The sequence below is a fragment of the Myotis brandtii genome, unplaced genomic scaffold (assembly GCF_000412655.1).
Source record: "Myotis brandtii unplaced genomic scaffold, ASM41265v1 scaffold32, whole genome shotgun sequence".
Classification (NCBI taxonomy): Eukaryota; Metazoa; Chordata; class Mammalia; order Chiroptera; family Vespertilionidae; genus Myotis; species Myotis brandtii.
In genome coordinates, this window is record NW_005362269.1 from 14,098,757 (window position 1) to 14,112,686 (window position 13,930).

At 48.3% G+C, this 13,930-nt stretch overlaps 1 protein-coding gene across 9 annotated transcripts in view; it reads left to right on the plus strand.

The window, feature by feature from the left end:
• Nucleotides 1-13,930, plus strand: part of TENM2 (teneurin transmembrane protein 2) — a 1,214,660-nt gene that overhangs the window by 1,141,018 nt on the left and 59,712 nt on the right. For all 9 annotated transcript variants that reach the window (XM_005870581.2, XM_005870582.2, XM_005870583.2 and 6 more), the window contains 5 exons: nt 64-274; nt 4,887-5,006; nt 8,628-8,889; nt 9,639-9,906; nt 13,721-13,864. In XM_005870581.2, coding sequence (XP_005870643.1) covers nt 64-274; nt 4,887-5,006; nt 8,628-8,889; nt 9,639-9,906; nt 13,721-13,864 — 1,005 coding nt within the window. The remainder of the gene's footprint in view (nt 1-63; nt 275-4,886; nt 5,007-8,627; nt 8,890-9,638; nt 9,907-13,720; nt 13,865-13,930) is intronic.

Below are 13,930 nucleotides of genomic sequence, written 5' to 3' on the forward strand. Positions count from 1 at the left end.
AGCATCTCTGAGAGGCTTTGTGCCATGAAGTGCACTGACCCATCTCCGCCTCTGCCCTTCCAGATGGCCTGGTGGATTGCCTGGACCCGGACTGCTGCCTGCAGTCGGCCTGTCAGAACAGCCTGCTCTGCCGGGGTTCCCGGGACCCGCTGGACATCATTCAGCAGGGCCAGACGGACTCGCCCGCAGTGAAGTCCTTCTACGACCGCATCAAGCTCTTGGCAGGCAAAGACAGCACCCACATCATCCCTGGAGACAACCCCTTCAACAGCAGGTAGGCACTCTGTCCTCGCAGGCTGCTGAGGTCTCTGCTTCCCTCCCTGTGAGAACAGGACCAAGTGCTCCTGGTTTGACTATGGGCCCAGGGGGCCTGGGAACTACCCCAAGATCCAGTTCACAGGAGGCCCTATCTGCTTTGGGGGTCGATCTCTAGAGGATTTGGCCGTCAGAACCTGCTGGAGACACCTGTTGATGGCCTGGTTTTTAGATCATTTATAGGCGCTATTATTTTATTATATTATTGGTATTATTGAAGTGTCCCTTTATAATATCTCTGATTGTGGCTTTTGTTTGATCACTGCTGAAATATTTCATTCTGTGGAGTATTAACTTGATAGCATAACTTATTCTGGCACCTGAGAGTCCAGATGATGCCAGTTGGTAGAATTTATTAAGGACCTGTGATGAGTCAGAGACTTTGTGTAGATTGTCTCTGATCCCCACGTCAACCCCATCAATTGTGTCTGCTAATTGCCTGCTGTGTGCCAGGCATTGTGTTAGCCAGTGCATTGCAACTCTCCTTCCAAACTGGTGGGGTTTCTCTTGAGTTTATTTTTTCTCTCAGTTGCTCATTTGAGGCTTATGAATATTCTAGGAACAAATTCTGGATTTATTTTATAGTCAGCTTGGCCTCTTACACCACTCTCCCTAGGACATGTTAGAAGTGTACCCCTGTTCAAGAGAGCAAGGGGAAAGGTTGGCTTTGAGACACTGCCCATCCCCTTGTTTTTTAACGTATTTTTATTGATTTCAGAGAGGAAGGGAGCCCCCCTCCTCTCCTCTAGGCACTATTTTTGTTTTTTGTTTTTTAACGTATTTTTTATTGATTTCAGAGAGGAAGGGAGAGGGAGAGAGAGTTAGAAACATCAGTGATGAGAGAGAATCATTGATCGGCTGCCTCCTACATACCCCACACTGGGGATCGAGCCCACAATCCAGGCAGAAGTGTACCCCTGTTCAAGAGAGCAAGGGGAAAGGTTGGCTTTGAGACACTGCCCATCCCCTCCTCTCCTCTAGGCACTATTTTTGTTTTTTGTTTTTTAACGTATTTTTTATTGATTTCAGAGAGGAAGGGAGAGGGAGAGAGAGTTAGAAACATCAGTGATGAGAGAGAATCATTGATCGGCTGCCTCCTACATACCCCACACTGGGGATCGAGCCCACAACCCAGGCATGTGCCCCGACTGGGAATCGAACCATCACCTCCTGGTTCATAGGTCGACGCTCAACCACTGAGCCACACTGGCTGGGCCTAGGCACTGTTTCTGATTCTGAGGGTGAGAAGAATGACAGGTGACACAGGGATCTTCTTACAGCCTGCCTGCATATAGCTCAGCTCACCTTTGGTAGGTCTGGGTTCAGACGTCAGTTGTGTCTGCAGATGGGAGGATGGCCAGCAGGACCTTCTTGGGGGTGTCCCACCCTATCTCCAAGATCCCTCCCACGGAGAAACAGCACCACTGGCTGGGTCCTCTTTCACAAAACCTCCAGGAACTAGGAACTTGAGCAGGGTGGTCCTGGCCTCCTGGCTGCCCGGGTCATGCCATCTTTCCCTTAGTTCTCTTTATCCTCGTTTAGTTCTCGGTAGTGCCAGGAGCAACTCAGGAAGTATGCTGTTTAAGCGGCTTCCATCCAGAAAACACCAGACTTCACTTCCTACAAGAGCCCCTAACTTCATAAGGGGTTCTCTTAGAGCTGCCCACCCCCACCCCATTAGACTTTGGGGAGAAGGCATCCTCAGGCCAGGACTCAGACCCTGCGCCTCCCTGGAGAGGCTGGGATGGGAGGTGAGGGTAATGGTGGAGCTAATTAATCCAACAGCCCCTGAGGACTCCCTGGGAAGTCGTGCAGCCCCAGTTCCTGGCAGCTCTTTGAATATGAGGGTTCCAAGCAAGGTCGCCTTGGGTCAGCCACTTGAGCCTCTCTCTTTTCTGGTTTTACTAAAAATAAAATAGAAAAGGGAGAAAATAATCTCAGCCCTCTTCTATTTCAGCCCTTACCACTCCACCCGCCACCCCCAGCTATATGTGTAGAATATACCACACACAGTCATATTATTTTAATACAAGAACCCCTACCTAAGAAAAATAAAAGAAACCACAAATCTCTGACCAAAAACGTATTTTTTCTGCTTTTTAAATCCTGGTTCTGGGGCAGGGGATGTTTCCTTTTTAATTATGAACATAATTCCTACTGCCAGAGACCCATGACTGGTCCTTGCACTGGGCCATAAGCACTCCGGTGGTGTGTGCATATATTGCTATCCTGCAAATATGCCCCTTTCAAAGGCTGTTTCTATCAGCTTCTGGTTAACATTTCATGATTCCTACCCTCAACCTAGTCATTTCCTGATATTCTGCTTTTCATACTCTCCTCGCCTGCTCCTTACAATTTCATCTTACCTTCCTCACCAATAGTCAGTCGCCACTTGCAGAAGACGCCTGGAGCCAAGATGCAGGAGAGCAGGCAGGGACTCCAGAGTCTTTGGTGGCCCAGCCCCAGAGATCTGGGCAAAAAAAAACTTGCTTTAGAGGAAGCGCACCACCCAGTGAACCCACACTCCATCACGATGGGCATGGATGCATAATTCAGAAACACAAAAGGTTACTTCAAGACATAGGTTGAAGTTCACCAAGCATGTGAATCGCAGTACATTGTCAAATAATAAAGAACAAAACTAGAGTAAAAAAAAAATTTAATCCAAGACGTCTAAGAAAGCATTTCCCCTAGATAATAGCATACAAAAATAACTAAAATGCCTTGACTCCACCACTATAATTTATAGAGCAGATCTCACTATCTAGATAATGTGATAATTGTTACACATCAATAATCATAAATAGGAATGTATGGATAGCATGTCTGAGCTCAAGCGTTTCTGCAAATCAACTGCCTAGAAACGATAGGAAGCCAGGAGCAATGAAGAATTAGAAAAGTAGGGGGTAGAAATCAGAGGCAACCCAGCTACTCCTATTCCTATCGCTCTGCCAAGTCTCATGCTACAAGAATGATTTAAAAGAACTACCAGTTGTGTAAAAAAGGGAGGAGGGGGAACTCCTAATTTTGTTTTCTCATCACAAGCACTTTGTACCTTGTGGTCATCAACACACGTCATGGATCTTAAAATCGTGCCAGGGAAGACCTAAAAGAAATCTTAGTCGGAGCTAAGATAAGGAACCAGAAATTGAACAAAAGAATTATTTGCATAAATTAGTTTTCCACTTTCAAAAGACTCCAACATTGTGGTTGGAACCAGCTAAAAATGGGCTTCGTTTGTTAGGCAGCCAGTAGCAGACAATTAGAGCTGTCAGTGGAACGTCTCAACCCTCCCGAGAGCACCCAAGTGTTGGGGTTGAACAGTTGGGGGTATTGCTAATGAAAAGGAGAGGTGCTTGGAGAACGCATCCCTCCAACTGCGGGGTCTCCTGGGACTGCAGAATTAAGTGCATTCCAAAAATTGAGCCGGTTTGGACAAGATTCTGGCAAAGAGCGGGTCAGCTTGATTACCTAGTCCAGAAGCTGGGAGTGCGTCCAGGAACCTGGAAAACCCTCTGCCTTTGCCAAAGTGCCCAGTGGCTTAAAGGCCTGCAGGACAGCTGCCGACCTGCCTGGGAGGCTGGGGCTCAGTGCGAAAGAGGAGCGCTCGTTAGCCCACTTCTGAGGCCCAGAAATCAGGATTTTAAAAAGATTCCCAGGTGATTCTAATGTGCAGCCAAGGTTGAGAACCACTGGAATAGAGTGTCGTGGTGTCTCTGTGGCTTTGCAGATTTCCCAGGAGCAGCTGGTCGGACAGGAACCTTCTGGGGGAAGCTCTGGTGACTGTGTCTGGAGAGGGGAGCTTCCTCTGACAGTGGAAAGGAGCTGAGTGGGATTTCAGTCACCTCCCCTGCCTCCGAGAGAGCAGGGATTTGATATGGGAAATACATAGTCACATGGTACCCAGAATCCAAGCTAGGTCTCCCAGGAGATAAACATATAGCTCCGATATTCTCCTCTCCTCGGGCAGTCATGGACTGTGAGGAACTCTGCTCTTAAAGGGCAACAGAAAGCAATGTATGTAAATGTCCGGCCTCATCATAACCCTCCGTGCGCTCCCCGCCACCCCTGCCATCCCGGCCCAGAGGAGGAGGGAGCATTGCCTTCCTTCCAGACAAGAAAAGGAATGAGTCGCAGCCGCCGAGGCACTCGCCCGAGCAGAGTACTCTGTGCCCAGCTAAGGCACAGCCTGGGTGACGAGGGGCAGCCTGAGATTGGGCCACACCAACGTCACATGAAGCGAGGCCAAGGGGAGAGAGAGGTGTGCGGGGGACCCCATTGCCCAGCCCAGTGAGTGAGATGCTGCCCTGGGTGTCACCCCAGCATGTCGCCAGTCCTGCTCCTCAGGTGAAGCGGGCAGTGAGGCATCCTCTTGCCCACACCTGTCTGTGAGATGCGGTCATGTGAGCCAGAAGCTAATGTTGAGAGTCTTGGTCTTGCCTGAGGGACTAGATGAGGACGGGGGTGGGACGAACAGTGGCGATGAGGAAGGGGAGGGAACTGGACCCCCCTGTCTCCTTGTTCTCCAGGGCGTGGCTCTTGGCTCAAAGGCCTGTTTCTTTTTCTCTCAGCTTGGTTTCTCTCATCCGAGGCCAAGTCGTAACTACAGATGGGACGCCCCTGGTTGGTGTGAACGTGTCCTTTGTCAAGTACCCAAAATACGGCTACACCATCACCCGCCAAGATGGCACGTAAGTAGCTTGTGGGGCTCTCCCTTCTTGGGGAGCAGACAGAGCGACAGTGGTGCTGTTGGCTGCCCGAGCCTCAGAGGAACCATGCCGCTGCCCATTGCGGACTGGAAGGCCCACCCGGCCAGAGCTCCGTGAGGATTCCCCCAGAGATAGTTTTTTGCTTTTCGGTATGATATCAAAAATAAAAATACAAAATAGAACAGCCAAGCTATGGAAGGCTGCCAACAGTCCTCCTCCTTTTCCCATCTCAGGTAAACGCTTTTGTCTACCTGGTGTGTGTGTGTGTGTGTGTGTGTGTGTGTGTATTGGGGGTGGATTCCAGGGAGAAGAGGGGGGAGCAGCTCTTGGAAGCTCACTCCTGTTTTAAATCAAAGGCAGTGCCAGGTGACAGGGAGCCGCACGGCATAGCGTCCTGTGGTGAACCCCTTCTGCTTTCATCTGCGGCTCTCGGAGCTGTGTTGTCCGCACTCCTGTTTTGAGGAGGTGGGATGTAATCAGAGAAATCTAATTAAATACATTTAGCCGTCACCCTGCTGTGGGAAGGAGCCAACCTTTCCCTATTATCTTCTGATTAGAAACACGCACCCGTGCAGCCCCCACCAAGATGAAAGCCCATCATTTTCCTAATCCATTGGGCACGGAGTTGCAATTCAGAGAAAAAGATAAGAATAAAAGAAACTTATGGGAAGAGGGAAACTCACTCACCCTGGGCTAAACCACACACACACACACACATACACACATACACACACACAGGGGAAACTCACCCTGGGCTAAACCACACACACACACACATACACACACACACACACACACACACACACACACACACACACACACACTTATATTCTATTCCAAATGGAAGAGGAGACTGTTGCTGTAAATCGGATGCAACACTTTTTCTATAAAACTAGACTCTGGGAAATCATAGCCGTGTCGTGAAATGTGCTTCTTGCCTGTCTCTGGTGAAAAGTCAGGTCTTATTCTGTAATGCCCTAAGGTACCCTTACAGGTAGTTTCAAAGATTACCAGCCCACAGCAGCCTTATCCTCACTTGCCCACCTGTGAAACCCGAGGAAGACATCTGCGGATTCACACCACAGTCTCAATATTTGCTAAGTCTCTGAGGATCTCACCCACACATTTCTGCGGACTGTGTGCCACGCAGAGCTACTCGGGCCCTTGCAAATTCTTAGAACCCAGGGCTCTTGCCTTGCAAAGTCCTGTCACAAACAGGAGGACATTTCTGAGACCTCGCCCTGCTGTCTGTCCCCACTTTATGCTGCCCCACCTCCCTCAGCCGCTTCCTGACTAATTATGGCCCAGCTCCACCTCCCAGGTCATCTCTCCAAGCTCCCGATAGGTGACTCTGTGGCTTGTCCAGATTGCAAAGCCATGGAAAGGACAGGATGTGTTTGGGGGTGCTCTGAGGAGCCCCGTTGTTTAGCGGCGGGTGGGTGCCGCTGACACTGGCGATTTGATTCTGTCACACCAACTAGACACGACTGCCCTTCAAGACACTTGCCTCTCTTCTGTGTCCCATACAAAACCGTCCCAAGCAGCGTACATGCCCCCAAATAAATACAGGGGTGGACAAAAGCAGGTGTACAGTTGTGAGTATGTGAAACACAGAGTTCATTCTTGTATTATTATTTATCTATTAATTGTTGTATTCTTTTTTATTACTAACCTACTTTTGCCCACCCCTGTAAATACACACATTTGTAATAAATAAGTTGTTATACTGCGCATGCTCTGTTCCTTATCCCAATATTCATGTGCACTGTACTCGTTCCTTAAAAAACGCCAAAGGTGTTAACGAAATTGGGTGAAGCCTGTGGGTCGTGTGTTTCCGCTGAGTGTGACTGAGACGCAGGCTCTCAGGAGCTGCCGGGGATTTGGGGATGAACTGCCCTCGAAGGGTGAGACCCCGTGGAGGAGGGACGCTTAAAACCGAGACTTCTCGCCGTGAACTCCTCCCCGTCTATTATTTTACTTTACTAGCGATGCACCTCCGTCCAGCTCTGGAGGGACACATGGGGAATGACTGGCAAAAGCATCAGTAACGGGGCACAGGAGGTGAAGGGGTCCAGAGGTACACACTCAGGTATAAGATAGAAATGTCCCCTGGGGTGGATGTATCGCATGGTGATGGTAATCGTTAATAATACTGTATTGTAGCTTTGAAAGTGGCTAAGAGATCTTTGAAGTTTTCATCAGAAGAAAAAAAAAACTTGTGTAACTATGTGTGGTGGGTGATACTAGGCTGATTGCGGTGACTATTTCACAATCTGTACAAATATCAAATCCTGTTGTACACTTAAAATCAATGTAATGTCATATGTTCCATTGTAGCTCGAAAAAGTTGAGGTTCTCTGAAACAAACAAAAGCCCAGAAACAGCCCCGGTGGGTGAGAAGGAAGCTTTAATGCCCCTCTCTGTCCTGGCATCGCATCGCTATAGCCCCGCTGTGTGTGAGCCTCGCACGACGCTAAGTGCTTTACACCAGGAGTGCGAAACACTGTCTGTAAAGGGCCAGGTGGTGAATATCTTAGGCTTTACATGACAGATGGTTCCTCGTTACACCTACTCAGCTCTACCCTTGTAGCACACAACATCTCCAGCAGATAAGTAATGAATGGGCGTGGCTGTATTCCAATAAGACTTTTTATACCCAAACAGGGATGGACCAGGTCCTTGTGTAACTATGTGTGGGGGTGATACTAGGCTGATTGCAGTGACTATTTCACAATCTGTACAAATATCAAATCAGGTTGTACACTTAAAATCAATGTAATGTCATATGTTCCATTGTAGCTCGAAAAAGTTGAGGTTCTCTGAAACAAACAAAAGCCCAGAAACAGCCCCGGTGGGTGAGAAGGAAGCTTTAATGCCCCTCTCTGTCCTGGCATCGCATCGCTATAGCCCCGCTGTGTGTGAGCCTCACACAATGCTAAGTGCTTTACACCAGGAGTGCGAAACACTGTCTGTAAAGGGCCAGGTGGTGAATATCTTAGGCTTTACATGACAGATGGTTCCTCGTTACCCCTACTCAGCTCTACCCTTGTAGCACACAACATCTCCAGCAGATAAGTAATGAATGGGCGTGGCTGTATTCCAATAAGACTTTTTATACCCAAACAGGGGATGGGCCAGGTTTAGCTAGCCCCTGCTCTGCACTCCTCATGATCTCTCCTTCTCTCAGCCACTCTGTGAAGTTGCTGTAATTATCCCCAGCTCATAGGTGAAGAAACGTGGGCTCAGAGAGGGTCAGTAACTTGCCCACAGACATGCAATTAGTAAGTGGAAGAGTTTGGGTTCCAACCAACCCGTGGGCCACCAAAGCCCAGGCTCTTCCCCCCACATGCTTGGCCCCTCCCTCTGCTCTCAGAGCGCCTGCCTCGTCTGAGGGTGCGTTCACCGTCTCAGGGAGCCCACTTCCCGCCTCTCCAGGTTTGACCCGCAATTAGTAAGTGGAAGAGTTGGGTTCCAACCAGCCCGTGGGCCACCAAAGCCCAGGCTCTTCCCCCGCATGCTCGGCCCCTCCCTCTGCTCTCAGAGTGCCTGCCTCGTCTGAGGGTGCGTTCACCATCTCAGGGAGCCCACTTCCCGCCTCTCCAGGTTTGACCTGATCGCCAATGGGGGCGCCTCCTTGACCCTGCACTTCGAGCGAGCCCCGTTCATGAGCCAGGAGCGCACCGTGTGGCTGCCGTGGAACAGCTTTTACGCCATGGACACCCTGGTGATGAAGACCGAGGAGAACTCCATCCCCAGCTGTGACCTCAGCGGCTTTGTCCGGCCAGATCCGATCATCATCTCCTCCCCGCTGTCCACCTTCTTCAGTGCTGCCCCTGGGCACAACCCCATCGTGCCCGAGACCCAGGTAAGAAGGGCGGGAACCGGGGTAGGACTTTCAATACCGCCTTGACCAAACCTGGCTGGCCACCCCGTTTCTCCCCGGGGGGCCCAGAAACCAATAGGAAGGGGAGAAGCAAAAAGTAGGAACACAATAGAATCTATAGTCACTGAAGAGAAGACCAAATCTCTCCTGGACGTTCGAGATGCTTCCAGGTAACCGTGCAAGACTTTGGCCATCACCAGCGCTTTTAATAAAATAAAAACAATATACAGATGTGTAACCCACCTGCAAATCGCTTTTCACTCCTGTTAGTCACAGAGACACATGATAAGAGGCGCTTTAATGATCTACCTCGGGGCTGCAACAGAGGGCATATTACATTATTGCCTCCCTGTTGCTTTATACCAATTGTCAGTGGAAGTTGCGGGTTCATATAATTACAGCCTCTCTCGGCCTCCTCGCGTGCAGCTAGCAATAAAGCCTGCTGTTCTTATTTACATCTTTTGCCAACCGCGTGGCTTTTAAAAAGAAACACAATGGTGACCAAGAATAATTATTAATCCAGAAATCATAACCTCAGTGCCTTCGCTCCATGGTGTAGGATAAAGTTTTGGTGTGGTTTTCTTTTTCCCATCAGCCTTGAGAAGTGGTTCTTGCACCCCACACGGGGCGGGATGCTTCCGTGAGGGTGGCCGCAGGCGGGCTGCCTCGGGGTCGCGAGCAGCCCACCAGCCACGGGCGTTTGATGCAGTGTGTGTGCCGCGTGTTCTCAGGTCCTTCATGAGGAAATTGAGCTCCCCGGTTCCAATGTGAAGCTCCGCTACCTGAGCTCCCGGACCGCAGGCTACAAGTCGCTGCTGAAGATCACCATGACCCAGTCCACCGTGCCCCTGAACCTCATCAAGGTCCACCTGATGGTGGCCGTGGAGGGACACCTCTTCCAGAAGTCATTCCAGGCCTCTTCCAACCTGGCCTACACCTTCATCTGGGACAAGACCGATGCATACGGCCAAAGGGTCTACGGACTCTCTGACGCTGTCGGTACGTTTGGGTTTCAAGCCCCTTATGATGCTTGAATTTCATCATGTATTAATTTGACCAATAGTTATGGAGTTCCTAAAATGCGTCAAGAACTATTCTAGTAGATAGAAATGCAGTGGTCCATGAGACAGACCAGAGTCCCATCCCTGGACCTTCTGTGCTAGTGGGGGATCAAGATAATAAACCCAAATTAGACAAGAAAATACCAAGCAGTGATATGTGCTCATACTGTGATTTGTACCAGGGAGGAGTGTTGTACACTAGGAACTCCTTTTATCCAAATCGCTCAGGGAAGGCTCCTCAGAGGGTGACATCCTGGCAGAAAAAGAGAGGAGAATGAGGTGTGTTTGGAGGACAACGATGAGGCCAGTGAAGCTGGGATGCAGTGGACAAGGAGAATATTCAAGATAGGGGAGAGAGGTGGTCACTTTCCAAGTGAGCGCATGCAAATGACCCAGAATGCACCGTGAGGATCAGAAACTGGTGCTGGGGGAGCTGGAAGCCACGAGCTGTGCCTCAGGCTTTGCCTTTGAGGAGATCACATCACACACACACACACACACACACACACACACACACACACACTTATGAAAGACCACCCCAAGAGAAATGTCCTGCGGTTACCAGGCTTTGAAGAGTTGTGGGCTGTGGATTTATGTCAACCTACCCAGTATAGTTTCCTACTGGTAGAAAGCTATCTGGGTTAATTAAAATCCAGATTCCTGTGTTGTTGGTTTTTGGTTTTGTTTTCTTTTTTACCAACAGGCTTGTGATTTTCAAGAACTGTAGTAAGTTACCAAAATAAAAAACCAGCATACTCAGACATTTTCACCATAAATGGCACCCTGTGTTTTGTGTTAGGAGTTTTATGGTTTTAGGTTTACATTCAAGCCTTTAATCCCTTTTGAGTTAATTTTTGTATATGGTGTGAGATAGTTGTCCAGTTTTCTCAACAGCATTTATTGAAGAAACTGTATGTCCTATCCCATGGTATAGTTTTGGCTGCTTTGTCATTAATTAATTGACCATATATGCATGGGTTTATTTCTGAGCTCTCTATTTTGTTCCATTGACCTATGTGTCTGTTTTTATGCTAATACCATACTGCTTTGATTACTATAACTTTGTAATATAGTTTGAAATCAGGGAGCATGATGCCTCTGGCATTGTTCTTCTTTCTCAACATTTCTATGGATTGTTTTAGGATTGTTTGTTCTTTTTCTGTTAAAAAAGCCTTTGGTATTTTGATAAAGATTGCATTGAATCAGTCAATTGCTTTGAGTAGTATGGACATTTTAACAATATTAATTCTTTTAATCCATGAGCATGGAATATCTTTTCATTTATTTGTGTCTTCTTCAATTTCTTTCATCAGTGTCCTGTAATTTTCAGTGTGCAGGTCTTTCACCTCCTTGTTTAAATTTATTCCTAGGTATTTTATTCTTTAATTTTTTTTAAATTTTAAGCAGGACAACTTGCTAGGTGGTGTTGTCTTCTCCATCAGATGACACCTAATGTCAGCTGGTCTTTTTCTTTGGTGATTATAGCGGACATTGATGCTTATTGCCTGGATCCATTAGGCCATTAGGATTTGAAAATTAATATTTTAATTCTATCATTGCTTCTTTATTTATTAGCTAGAATACTTTCATTTAGAGGTACTTTCTCTTTAACTGCTTGGTTATTTGAGATACAGTTCAAATAAGAAAGGATAAATGCTTGATTCTTTCCCTTTATTTACTAACTAGAGGCCCGGTGCATGAAATTCATGCACGGGGGAGTGGGGGTGGTCCCCACAGCCCGGCCTGCAACAACACCAGCGTCCCTCGCCCCGGCCTCTGGCCCGAGGCCCCTCCCCTCCCTCCGCGTGGCTGGGGCGTGGATGCTGGGCTTGCATTGCCGGGACGATGCTGCCAGCATCCCACCCTGGCCACTATGGGCACCACCATCTTTGTCCCAGAGTGACTGTTAATTTACATATTACTCTTTTATTAGATAGGATTTTCAGTATAATAAGTCCGTTTCTTTAACATCCTCTAATGGTGGCAAATTACTGTTTTTTAAAAATACCATTCTGCCTCTAGCCAGTTTGGCTCAGTGGATAGAGCATTGGCCTGTGGACTGAAAGGTCCTGGGTTCAATTCCAGTCAAGGGCACATGCCCAGGTTACAGGCTTGATCCCCAGTAGGGAGCATGCAGGAGGCAGCCAATCAATGATTCTCTCTCATCATTGATGTTTCTATCTCTCTCTGCCTCTCCCTTCCTCTCTGAAATCAATAAAAATATATTTTAAATAAATAAAAATAAAAATACCATTCTGAACTCATAGAGTGAAGTGTCTCTAATATAGTAGTTTTAATCCATGGAAGTTATTTTCTTTACTAATGCTCAGATTGCACCATCTTTGGAAGCCTCTTCAAGCTGACTCCCAAATTCTTTCAACATGACCCCAGTAGATTCTTGTTCCTTCCTTTCTAGCTGGTGTGATAAAATGGCCAGGCCTCATCTTGTTCATTTCTTGCTCTGACTATATCTTCAAGGAGCCCTGATTCTTTTTAATGAGAAATCATATTTCAAGGCCACAAGCCAGGCACTAGCAATTCTCTCTGCTGCTGGGACAGTCATTGTTTCTTGGAATTTTCAGAGGACAAGCTAGGAAATATATGGTTTTTCTAAAAAAGATCAAATGCATCTTCTGTTCCTATCGACACTCCTATATCTCAGGATTTAAAAGAAGCTGCAAGAATCCCCGAAGGTGACACACACAGTTAAGAATTTAATGTAGTAGGAATCGCAATAATAACAGTGGCTCATCTTTCGAAAGCAGCGTTCCAATTAAAAATGTACGGCCTCTTGGTGTTCTATCTCGTGTCTCCTTCCTGCATCTCTCTGAGAAATTAAGGCCTCACTTGCTCCGTTTTCCATGTGGGAAAGGGAAGCCACGAGGAGGTCTGAGCCGGAGCAGAGTGAGGACTAAGCCCTTCATCTCCTGCTTCTCTCTCCCATTTGTCCCTGCAGCAAACACTGGGGTTTTTGCAGTTTCTGGGTTCTGTTCCCCACTAACTTGCCACGGAACTGGCGGCTGGGTCCAGTGCCTGAGTCGCCCAGCACCCTCTGGAATCCGGAGTGAACATTCCGAGTGCCACCACTCACCCAGGCTGCTGCCTCCAGTCTCCTGATAAATGGGCCACTAAGCCCTTGCCGGTTTGGCTCAGTGGCTAGAGCACTGGCCTGTGGATTGAAGGGTCCCGGGTTTGATTCCAGTCAAGGACACATGCCCGGGTTGTGGGCTGGGGGCAGCTGATCAATGATTCTCTCTCATCATTGATGTTTCTATCTTTCCTTCTCCCTTCTTCTCTGAAATCAATAAAAATAGCCACTAAACTTCCATAGGCCTTTCTCCCAGCGACTGCAAATAAATAACAAAACTATAATAAATGCATGCCGCGAACAGCGGGCTGAGGGAGATGGTCTCTCCTGTCCATCTTGGAAGGAGAGCTGCATCGGTTCTTAAATGATTCAGCTCCTGCCTCCACGTCACTGGGCTCATTTCTGAAAGCCAGCTCTTCTTCGGAAAGGTCTTTCCATCCCCGCGGAGCGCTACTGTGTAAAGTTTCAAGGTGGAGTTCAGCTTGAAATTTGAATTTAATATCGTGTGGGATCGTGAGGAGAAGAGCAATCAGCTGCCTCCTTGGGCGGGATTTGGGAGCGGGCTGGGTCTTGGGGTGAACGCGTGTTTCCCGGGCCTGAGGAGTGCTCTGCTGTTATCAGTCAACTCTCCGATCCCTGCCGGCCCTCCCCTCTTGTCTTTCAGTGTCGGTGGGGTTCGAGTATGAGACCTGCCCCAGCCTCATCCTGTGGGAGAAGAGGACCGCCCTCCTGCAGGGCTTTGAGCTGGACCCGTCCAACCTCGGCGGCTGGTCCCTGGACAAGCATCACATCCTCAATGTTAAGAGTGGTATGTGAGCACGTTCCCTTCCTCAAACACGGCCTCCTCTCTCCCGGACCCTTCTCTCCATTTCAT